Genomic DNA, 12,303 nt, shown 5'->3' with positions numbered 1-12,303 from the left:
TTTTAGTTTAATGAGGTCCCATTTGTTGATTCTTGACCTTGTTTCCTGAGCAATTGATGTCCGGATTAGAAAATCCTTTGATACACCTATATTTTGTAGGTTATTGTCAATTTTTTCTTCCAAAAGTTTCAGAATTTCAGGCTTCACATTGAGGTCTTTGATCCATTTGGAGTTGACTTTTTTGCAATGTGGAAGATAAGGATTTAGTTTCATTCTTGTACAGGTGGAGATCCAGTTTTGGTAGCACCATTTGCTGAACATGCTGTCCTTCCTCCAGTGAATGTTCTTGGCCCCTTTGTCAAATATCAGGTGGCTAAAATTGTATGTACTCATATTTGGGTCTTCAGTTTTGTTCCATTGATCTATGGGTCTATTTTTGTGCCAGTACCATGTTGTTAGTATGACTACAGCTCTGTAATACAGATTAAATTTTAGTATAGTAATCCCCCTGGCATTGCTCTTAATGCTCAGGGTTGCTTTGGTTATCAGAGGTCTTTTGTGCTTCCATATGTATCTTAGGATGGCTTTTTCCAATTCTGTGAAAATGTCATGGGGATTTTGATTGGCATTGCATTGAATCTATAAATGGCTTTTGGTAGGATGGTCATTTTCATAATATTAATTCTTCTAATCCATGAGCATGGGTGGTCCCTCCATCTTCTGATGTCTTCCTCAGTCTCTTTCTTTAAAGATTTAAAATGTTCGTTGTAGAGGTTTTTAATGTCTTTGGTCAGGTTTATTCTGAGATTTTTTTTACAGCTATTGTAAACAGGAGTGTTTCCATGTGCTCTTTCTCTGATTGCTTGTTATTGGTATATAGAAAGGCTACAGACTTTTGTAGATTAATTTTGTAGCTTTCCACTTTACTGAAAGTGTTAATCATTTCTCGGACTTTTCTGGTATAATTTTTGGCATCTCTTAGATATAATTTCATATCATCTGCAAAAAGGGAAAAACGGGATAATTTGACCTTTTATTCAATTAGTGCTCCTTTAATTTCCTTCTCTTGTTTTATTGCTCTAGCAAGAATTTCAAGCATGATATTGAAAAGGAATGAAGATAATAGAAGTCCTGTCTGGTTCCTGATTTTAATGGAAATTCTTCCAGATTTTCTCCATTAGAATGATGTTGGCTATGGGTTTGTTGTATATAGTTTTAATTATGTTGAGGCATGTTCCCTCTAGGACTTTGGACATAAATGCATGTTAAATTTCATCAAAGGCCTTCTCTGCATCTAGTGAGATGTCCATGTGGTTCTTGTCTTTGAGTTCATTTATATGATTTATGATGTTTATTGACTTATGTATACTGAACCATCCCTGCATCTCTGGAATAAAGCCAACTTGATCATGGTGGATGATCTTTTTGTGTGTCTGTATGCAGTTTGCAAGTATCTTGTTGGGAATTTTTGCATCTATGTTCATTAAGGAAAGGGTCTATAGTTTTCTTTTTTGGTTGTATCTTATTCTGGCTTTGGTATTAGAGTGATGCTGGCTTCATAGAAGGAATTTGGAAGTTCTCCCTCCATTTCTATCTTTTTGAACAAATTAACTAGTATTGGATGTACATCTTCTTTAAATACCTGGTAGAAGTCTGCTGTAAACCCATCTGGTCCTGGGCTTTTTTTTAGTTGGGAGGTTTTTGTATTACTATTTCAATTTTCTTATGTGTTATAGGTCTGTTTAAGCTGTTGATCTCTTCTTGGTTTAGTTTTGGTGATTCCCATGCTTTTAGATACCCATCCATTTCTTTTAGGTTTTCAAATTTAGTAGTGTATAGGTTTTTAAAGTATTCCCTTATAATGTTCTGTATCTTTCTGGTGTCTGTTGTGATGTTTCCCCTTTCGTCTCTGTTTGTTGATGTGGAGGTACTCTTTCTTTCTTTTGGTTAACTGAGCTAGGAATCTGTCAATCTTCTTTATCTTTTCAAAGAACCAGCCATTGGATTTGTTGGTTCTTTGTATTGTATTCTTTATTTCTATTTCATTTCTATTTCATTAATTTCTGCTATGATTTTTGTTAATTCTTCTTGTCTGCTGGGTTTGGGTTTCATTTGTTGTTGCTTTTCAAGTATCTTTAGTTGCAATATTAAGTCATTTATTTGTGTTCTTTCTGATTTTTTAATGAAGGCACTTAGAGCTATAAACTTCCCTCTAAGGACTGCTTTCAATGTGTCCCAGGGGTTTTGTTGTGTTGTATTGTCCTTTTCATTTAGTTCCAGGAACACGTTTATTCCTTTCTTAATTTCTCCTTTGACCCATTCATCATTCAGGAGTGTGTTGTTTAATCTCTCTGTGTGTTCATGTGGTTACCAGGGCTTCTTCCATTATTGATTTTTAAGCTTTATGCACTATGGTCTGATAGAATGCATGGAATTATTTCAATCTTTTTTATTTGTTGAGGTTTTGTGCCCCAGTACATGGTCGATTTTGGAGAAAGTACCATGAGGCACTGAATAGAAAGTACATTCTTTGGTGCTTGGGTGGAATATTTGGTAGATGTCTGTTAGGACTATTTGGTGTATGGTATTGTTTAATTCAGATGCCCCTCTGTTAATTCTCTGTCCTGTTGCCATATCTAATGGAGACAATGGGGTATTAAAGACCCCAACTATTAATGAATTGGGATTAATCTGGGTCTAACAGTCCTGTAGTACTCTTTTTAGGAAGCTGGATGCACCAGAGTTTGGTGAATATATGTTCATGTTTTTAATATCTTCTTGGCCAGTTGTTCCTTTGATCAGAATGAAGTGGCCCTCTTTACCTCTTCTGATTAGTTTTAGTTTGAAGGCTATTTTGTCAGATATTAGAATTGCAACTTCTGCTTTTTTCTTAGTACCAGTTGCTTAGTATATTTTTTTCCATCCTTTTACCTTAAGATAGTGCCTGTCCTTGAAAGTGAGATGAGTTTCTTGCAGACAACAAAAAGATGGGTTTTGTTTCTTAATCCGTCAAAAGACATAGACTAGTTGAACGGGCTTTCTTATGCAACACAGGCTCACCTGCCCAGGGTTGGCACTAAGCACAGTGGGCTGAGCCCTCCCCCTCCCCCTCGCCCTCCCCCTCGCACATCACTCTCTCCCCCTCCCATATCACTCAACAATCAAGAAGAAGCCCCACAGACATGGCCACAGGCCAGTCCTATGGAGGCAATTGCCCAATTGAGGCTCCCTCAACCCACGTGTGTCAAGTTGACACCAAAACTATCCAGCACAATTGACCCCCTTGTCAACTTGACACACAAACACATCACTATTAAACCATAACTTTAGAATTCTTATCCCCAATATATGATGTTAACACTAATACCGCAACATGAGACAGTACAACCTTAAAAGCCCCACAGTCCTTAAAAAATCCAAAGACTTGCCAGGCATGGTGGCACACGCCTTTAATCCCAGCACTCAGGAGGCAGAGGCAGGCAGATCTCTGTGAGTTCAAGGCCAGCCTGGTCTACATAGTGAGTTCCAGGATAGCTGGGGCTACAGGGAGACCCTGTCTCAAAAAGACCAAAAAAAAAAAAAATCCAAAGACTTAAAAGTCCATAGTCACTTTTAAAAGTCTCTTAACTGGAGGCTCCTGTAAAATCCAAAACAAGTACTGTCTTATTTCAAAGGGGAGAATCAGGTGCACCTAAGCAAAACCAAAGTCCAGCAAAGTAGCTCAAGGCTGGACATCTGGGAGTCACTCATAATCTTCTGGGCTCCAAGGGGTTCTGGCAGCTCCATTTCTCTGATTTTGCTGTCCACGGCACACACAACTTGTCTCAAAGACCCAGGCCAGCTGCATTCCACACCTGCTGATGCCCTTAGTGGTTGACCCGTGGTCCTGGCAACTCCAAAAAGCTGGGGTCACCACTGAAACTGAAGCTACACCTTCACCAATGGCCTCTTCTTGCCTCTTGGGGTGCAAAGCCTCAGATTCTCACATGACCCCTTCAATCCTGGGATCTTCACTGCAAGTGAAGCTGTACTTTCACCTTTGGCCTTTCCTGGCCTCTCAGAGTGCCAAACTTCAGCTGCTCTCTATGACCCCTTCACACTTTCAACACCAGAACCATGCAGGAGACTCTTACACATTACCAAGTCCTGCTTCCAGCTAGGGATGGATGTTTGGTCCCCTTTGTATACTGACCCTGAGAAAATATCTCCCAAAAGATTTCACCATAGTGATGCTGGTCTCTTGTTACTTACAGCTGATTTTTCAACCCCAGATAACCAGCATCAATTGTCCCAGTAAAGCAAAGGTTTTACTTCAGGTTCTGGTCTCTTCTTAATCACAGCCTGTTCTTCAGCCTCAGCTGACCAGAACCCACAGATTCTCAATTCAAAATATCACACAAACAGCCCTGATAGTCTCTGCTTCCCTTTGAAGCTTCACAAGCCAGACATCCATCATCCACAAGTCCTTCAACATAACTGTTCGAACCTTCACAGAAACAAACTCTAAGCTCTCAATGGCTTTTACAGCCCAATGTTCCAAACAATTCCACAGTCCTCCTAAAAAACACCAAGGTCAGGACTGTCACAGCAATGCCCCACTCTCTGGTACCAATTTCTGTCCTAGTTTGTTTCTTCATTGCTGTGACAGAAACGCTCTGACCAATACCAAGTTGGGGAGGAAAGAGTTTATTTGGCTTACATCTCCCAGGTCACAGTTCATCAGGGAGCCCAAGGTAGGAACTCAGGGCAGGAACCTGAAGGCAGGAGCTGGAGCACAGACCATGGAGGAACACTGTTTACTGGCTTGCTCCCCTGGCCCCTGCTCAGCCTGCTTTCTTATGCAACACAGGCCCACCTGCCCAGAGGTGGTACCACCCACAGTGGGCTGGGCCCTCCCACATCACTCAACCATCAAGAAGATGCCCCATAGACATAGCCACAGGCCAGTCTGATTCCCTCTCTGTCAACATGTGAGTCAGCAGCCCGTACTCCCATTGCCACAGCCTAGAGCCACTCCCACTGCCTTGCCTTCCTGCCATGATGGACCATACCCTGGAACCGAAATAAATCCTTTTTTAAGGTATTTGGTCTTAGTGATGAGAAAAGTAACTCACATAGGCACCGAGAAGGGAAGCTCATACACACCTTAGCTGCACTTCCTACAAACATCGCACCAGAATCCAACCTTGCTAAAGCAGTCCCCTGCCTGCCGGCATGTCCACACAGGGACAGGAAGTGGAATGTGGTTGAGTTCACATCTTGGGGTTCACTAGAGAATTAGGGTTTAAGTTCTGACAATGTGCAATCCAAATCTGAAGTTTCCCCAGAAAGGCAGTTTCCGTAAGCCTCTACCTTCGGGCTCTGAATGTGCCCTTCAGTTAAATTATAAATGTTTTCACACCAGTGACCAGTGTACAACTCCATAAATAGAGTCACAAAGAGGCAGCAAGCTGAAATACATCCGCAATTTTACAGCAGCTCCCCCACCACATACATCCTTTGTGGCATTAACTGCATCATTGCAGGCTGCTTTGGGGCTCCATATTTGTGAGTCACAAATAACATTAACATAAAATCTGTGCTTGTATTTTTGCTCTTTGTCATTTCAGAAAATTGACCACCCCACATCATGTCTCATTAAACTTGGTTTAAGGCTATGGAAAGCCACCTGTCCCTTTGTGCCCACAAAGCCTAACCTCACAATGAAGACTCAAAGTGACAAAGCCAACTGTACAGGGCAGTCTGCACAGTGCAAGTCTGTAACACAAAGAAGCACCATCAGCAGTCTGGGATTTGGTGGTTAGAACATTCTGATTTCTCAAGTCACACCTCAGCGGAGGTGAATCCCCAGTGCAACTGGGCATAAGAACCTTATCAGATGGACCTGAATAAGGCTACGGCCTTTGCTCCTTGTCCAAGGAACATCCCGAAATTAATGTCTTTCATACAGAACCTTCCTAGCATTTGAAAGGAGACAAGGCTGCACCTCTGTAGGCAACCAGTGTCGTATTCACCAAACCAAGTGCTTGCTATTCACCGCGCATTGTGTGTGTGTGTGTGTGTGTGTGTGTGTGTGTGTGTAAGATGCCAAATTTCTTTCTTCCTTCTTTTCTCCCTTTGCAGTACTGGTGACTGAGCCTAGAGCCCTGCACATACTAAGGAAGAATCTACCACTCAACTAGCTATATCCCCAACCCAAATCAATAATTTTTTTGCAATACTGGGACTGTGGACTCAGTGCCCCATGCCTGATAGGCAAGTGCTGTACACTGAGCTACAATCCTAGTCCTTGCTGTTTGCTTGCTTGCTTGGTTTTGCCATGAATTGAACCTAGGCTTCATTAACGTTGCACAAACAATTGGTTTTGTTTTGCACATCTGAGAGCTTTGCATATGGGAGGCAAGCACTCCGTCACTAAGCTCTGCCACCATCTCATAATTTGATTTACTGACGATTCACACTAGAAGCAGGAAATGCACGAAGAGTCCCTGGAGAACAGTGCCTTCCAGTCACACATTCCCTTCTCCTGGACTTTCCTGTCTATCAGAGCAGTCCTAAGAACAGACGGTAGTTCCTTCTATGCCCCAGAAACTTATTCACTACCAGTGAGTTAATGGAAATAAAGCTGGAGTCAGTCAAAACCTTTGGGAAGAAGACTGTGAAGAAGTCTGTGAAGAAGACTGTGGGTAAAAATAAGTCAGATTGGGGCTGGAGAGATGGCTTAGCCTCAAGTGGGTATAATCTGGAAGTCTTAACAGTACTGAAGAGTGATGGTGATAACTCAGTTTCCTCTTAGCATTACCTAGATGGATCCAACAACTGACAGCGAAGCACAGATTCCAATTCAACAGCCCCTCTCTACCCTGCATTAGTGAGCCTGTGCATCTTGGACAAGCATATTCAAGTCCCAGATGAGGCCCTGGGGTAGGCTGACTTCCCTAGAAGCAGCTCTTGAGTCAGAGACTCCCTTGCAAGTGTATGAGAGTAGTTTTGCTCTCAGGACAGGACAAGGGTAAGAGTGCAGCAAAACCGTGGTTCTGCCCCACGGAGTCAAGCCAGCTTGAGGCAGGGGCGGCAGCTGGATCCTGACCAGCAGTTAGGGAGAGTGCTAAAGCCAGGGCCAGGAGAGCAATGGGACACCATGAATGCCACCATGGTAGCTCTCCTGGTGGCACCAAATCTACAGGTGCCAGACAAGGTGATAAGAAATACAGCTCTCATTCTATCCCTCACCACCAAGAGGTCATGGGCCTCTCAGTTTCTTCATCTGTGAAATGGGAAGAAGGAATAGTGGAATGGATCAAATCATGCCCATTGCCCCACTGTGAAGACCAGTAATTTCAATGGGGGACTGGTGGGAGTTTCCCTGAGGAGTCCTGATGTTACCTCCCTTCACAGAGGGTTTAATACATGTGGCTGTATCCCTGAGCAACCACTCCATTAACCCTCCTCTCTTGCCAAGATACAGGCAACTCTAAGACGATCAGCAAATAAAGATGTCCTAAGGCTCCCATTCTAGCAGGGACATGGTGCTTTCTTTCACTGTTGGTTACTTCAGGAAGTCAATGTGATCAGCCGACCTCATTTAACTGACTATGGCCTCAAAGTGCATTAGCGGCACGGGACTGGGTGAGGTGCCAGGGGAAGAGGGAGAGGGCATGCTGTCCCCACAACACTGTAGCCTCTGTGGAGGCCAGCTTGGCAAACTTGATCAAATGTATGCATACATTTAAGCTGTGACCACGCACTTGCCTGTGTTAGAATTTATCCTGCAGAAATGTGTGCAGCGGCATCTATATGAATGTACCACTGGGCCACCTTCCCTAAAATAATCAGAGTGGAAACATGTCAGTGGTTCATCAGTAAAGGACTGGTTAAAAAGTAACTATGGTACCAACCGCATTATAGAACACTCTATACTGAGGGAACATTCTATATTGATACAGAAATTTCTCCTGGGCTGGAGAGATGGCTCAGCAGTTAAGAGCATTGATTGTTCTTGTAGAAGACCCGAGTTTGAATCCCAGAACCCACATGGCACCTAACAACCATCTGTAACTCCAGTTCCAGGGGATCCGACAGCCTCTTCTGACCTCCTCAGGCATTGCATGACATGAGAGCACTTACATGCCTACAGGCAGTACACTCATACACGTAAAAAATTTTTTTTAATAATTTTTTGTCTTTTTGAGACAGGGCCTCTCTGTAGCTCTAGCTGTCCTGGAACTCACTATGTAGACCAGGCTGTCCTTAACTCACAGAGATCCACCCGCCTCTGCCTCCTGATTGCTGGGATTAAAGGCATGCACCACCATGCCTGGCCAAAATAAATAATAAATTTTTTAAAAAGAAATTTCTCCAGAATATACTGATAAGTAGGAATTGGAAGCCTACCATATTACAGAACAGTTTTATATCATAAGCACACATATGTGTAAGAAATGCAGGTCATGAGGATAGATGATAGATAGATAGATAGATAGATAGATAGATAGATAGATAGATAGATTTAAATTCAAGTGTATCTTTGGATAGCTGGAAGTCATTCTTCATGTACCTAGAAAGAAATTTGTACACGTGATGTTCTAATTCCATTTCTGTTGCTGTGATAAAACACCCTGACCAACAGCAACCTAGGTGAGTGTTTCAGTTTGTTTCTCCATTGCCAAAACACTCAGACCACTACCAACTTGGGGGAGGAAAGGGTTTATTTGTCTTATGCCTCCCAGGTCACAGTTCATCAGGGAAGGAAAGGTACGGCTGCTCACTGGCTTGCTTCTCTGCCCCAGCTCAACCTGCTTTCTTATACAACACAGGCCCACCCGCCCAGGGGTGGCACCACCCACAGTGGGCTGGGCCCTCCCACATCACTCAGTAATCAAGAAGATGCTCCACAGACATGGCCACATGTCAGTCCAATGGAGGCAATTCCCCAGTTGAGGCTCCCTCAGCCCAGGTGTGTCAAGTTGACACTAAAGCTACCCAGCACAGGGAGGAAAGGGTTTCTCCAGCTCCTAGTTCCAAGCTATAGTCAGTCACTGAAGGAAGTTGAGTCGGGAACCAAGCAGCTGGTCACATCCACAGTCAAGAGCAGAGAGATGCGTGAGTGCCACATGCTGCTCTCTTGCTTTTTAGGTACCAATCTTCGCACATACAGTTCAGGGCTCAGTCGAGGAACAGTGCTGCCCACAGTAGGCTCGGTCCTCCTCCATCAATTAAGGATCAAGACAACCTCCACAGACATGTCCACAAACCAACCTCATCTAGAAATCCTCATTAAGACTCTCTTCCCAAACTGATAGTGAAAATGGACCAGCACTGTGGTTACCTGTAAAGGGTGAGGGAATGGGAAGTAGAACAAATGAAGATGTGGGTAGCAATCAGGATTCCCATCAAGTAACTTCCTGAACAAATATTTTTCCCAAACACCATGGGCTACTCTGTAAGGAAAACAATCATCTAGCTAAAAGTAAAAGAAGAATTTTAAAGATTAGTATCAGAAAAAAAAAAAATGAACACTGAGTTTTCCTAGTTTACCGCTTTGCTTTGAGAACTGACAGATTGGGGCCAGTGATGTTAGTTTTAGCAGAGAGAATGTGGCTCACTAGACCTAAAATATTTGCTACCTGACCCTTTACTGCAAAAGTTTGCCAACAACAGATTTGAACTATGGATTGTTTCATGGAACCGCTGTGGCTACATCTAGCCATCAGTTTCAGACATTGAAGGATTATGTCTTCTTAAAGTCTGCTTTTCTGCCACAGATGGTTTATCTAACAAGAGCATGAGGCCAGCTACTGCCCCAGTTACCAGCAGATCAGGGATTCTGGGGGCACGCAGCCCAGGTTCACACTTGAGTTCTGTCCTTTCCCACTGTGTGACCTTCAACAGTGTCACTTGTGGAATTCTGTTTCTTCATCTATAGCACTGTTTGGAAGTTCCTCCCTTAATGGGGTTGTTTCAAAGGTTAAGTATTTAATGTTAGTGAGGAGCTTAAATAATACCTACTGATATTACCATCTAATATTGTGACTTTTTTTAAACAGGGTGATGACCAGCTAAATGTATTTGGGGACGATAACATGGGAGGTAAGTCTCCTTTACTAATCAGACCTTTGAATATGCCTTTAAACACCGACTAAGCAGACTCAAAAACAATGTGTACCTCCCCACAGCCAGGGAACACGAGCTAGAATGGAAATCTATGAATCTCCCCTCTTCGTCCACATGAGGAAGCAGAGATTCATTACTAAGAGATGTATTCCATAACTGCCCAGAGAAGATGGCTCCCAAGATACTCAATGAAAAGCGATGCTCTGATCAAATGTTGGGGAACCCTTAGTGTTCCATCCCTACTGGAAGGTTCGTAGATGTTATAGAGTAGCAAGACTCCCACAGTAAAGAGCAGTGTTGTTGTTTAATTCAACCATTCTGCAAACTTTACTGGAACACAAAAACTTGCGGTGATTGTATCATAGGCAATGAGGTTTATCTGAGGTGCGCTACTATTAACTGGAGTGGAAAACAGGGCTTCTTTCCCAAACGCTCGTTACTGTACTGCGGTGTCCCTTTGGAACCCAACAAAATGCACACCAAGGTAACACTTCTTTGTCATTTTTAGCATGTTAACAGTTTCTCACAGGGGACGAGGATACAGTTCAGTTGGGAAAGTGCTTGTGTAGCATGCATGAGGTCCTGGGTTTGATCCCAGCACTTCACAAACTGGGTGTAGTGGTGCAAACCTATAAACCCAGTATGCAGAAGGATTAGGGATTCAAGATCATTCTCAGCTATGTAGTGAATTTGAGGCTAGCCTGGGCTACATGAGACCCTATCTCAAGAAAACAGTTGCTCCAAAACTAAAATATCCGCTCTGTATTAGCTGCATGTGGAGCTGAAAATAGATAGCATGATGTGAAGTTAATATTGTTCATAAAGATAAACTTCATAATTACGTGGGTTAAATAACTTCTATTATTGCCACTTTGTGAAAAAATTATGGTTTGTGAAAACAGGTTTATAGTATTGACTGTAAACTCACACAAGTAAATGATTTGGATTTTCAAATAACCCCATTCTAATTCTTCACTGATCCGTGAGGAGGTAAATAAAGTCCTATTCAATGAGAATAGAAACAGCAACACATGAGCATCACGGTCCCCAAATGGCATGGTGGTGATCCAAGTGGAGAGCACAGAAACACGAGCCATAACATAGCCATCACTCAGCCGCCGCATGCCAGCTCTGTCTCAGCTGGATGTGGGAGGAATTGCTGTTGAATGAATTTTCCTTTATTCTTGGTTATAAAATCAACACATCCTCACTGTGGAAATACTTTGAGGTAGAAAATGAAACCATCTGACATGTGACCTGTGCACACCCACATTCTCACACATCTCACTTGACTGTGTTCTCTGTACACTTATTTCTACACAGTTGGGAGGGAATATGTGTGTACATACAAATATCATCCCAGTTGTGCATATTGTAATGTAAACATGCTCCCAGATCACTAAAATTCTCTGTACATCTTAGCAATGACTACATTGTATGAACATTTGATTAACTAAAAAATTACTATTTTTTTAAAACTGAAATAGGCTATAACCATACAACCTCTCCTCAAAATGGGGAAAACTAGCCTGTCCAAGGATGGCACTGGTCTGGTCATAGTCTCTGGTCCCCCCAGGGCCTGCTTCCTAAGCACTTCGGCATGCTTGTTTACTTAGAGTGACCCTCTGGATTGGAACAGTACCTGTCCAAGAGGCTTAAAAAGACTCCAGCACAACCATATAGAATCCCAAACTAACCTGTAGCTACAGTCTTCTCCACCCCCAAACCCCAAAACTGCATCTGGGGCAAGGGCACGGCCTGCCAGGGCACAGCTGAGAGGCAGCATGATCACTCTCACCTTTGTTTGACTCAAGCGCATAAATAGGCTAAATTTTGTGAATAAAACTTATTTGCTGGCTGTAGTGGCACACGCCTTTATAGTTCCAGCACTCAGGAGGCAGAGGCAGGTGGATCTCTGTGAGATCAAAGCCACCTGGGGCTACAAAGAGACCCTGTCTTAAAGAGACCAAAATAAACATACATACATACATACATACACACATAAATAGAAAACCAGCATCTGGATGAGTGCCCCTCTAATCACTAATCCTACTGATGGGGCAGCAGAAACAGGCAGATCCTGGATGATCCTGGCCAGCCAGTTTAGTCTGTCAGTGAAAGACCCTGTCTCAAAAGATATGGTAGAAAGCAACTGAGGAAGACACCGAACATCCACCTCTGGCCTCCACGCACAGACGCACAAACATTCATATACACTTCACACACAGCGAAGAAAAAAAAAAAGAACAA

General features: G+C 42.9%; 1 protein-coding gene across 5 annotated transcripts in view; it reads left to right on the top strand.

The window, feature by feature from the left end:
- Ak5 (adenylate kinase 5) overlaps positions 1–12,303 on the top strand; it is a 272,457-nt gene that overhangs the window by 204,259 nt on the left and 55,895 nt on the right. For all 5 annotated transcript variants that reach the window (XM_008848652.3, XM_008848651.3, XM_029553799.1 and 2 more), the window contains exon 9: positions 9,987–10,029. In XM_008848652.3, the coding sequence (XP_008846874.1) occupies positions 9,987–10,029 (43 nt within the window). The remainder of the gene's footprint in view (positions 1–9,986; positions 10,030–12,303) is intronic.

Source organism: Nannospalax galili, unplaced genomic scaffold (genome assembly GCF_000622305.1).
Source record: "Nannospalax galili isolate Female #2095 unplaced genomic scaffold, S.galili_v1.0 scaffold1124, whole genome shotgun sequence".
Taxonomy (NCBI): Eukaryota; Metazoa; Chordata; class Mammalia; order Rodentia; family Spalacidae; genus Nannospalax; species Nannospalax galili.
Note: the sequence above shows the minus strand (reverse complement) of the source record. Positions and strands in the feature narration are given on the sequence as shown.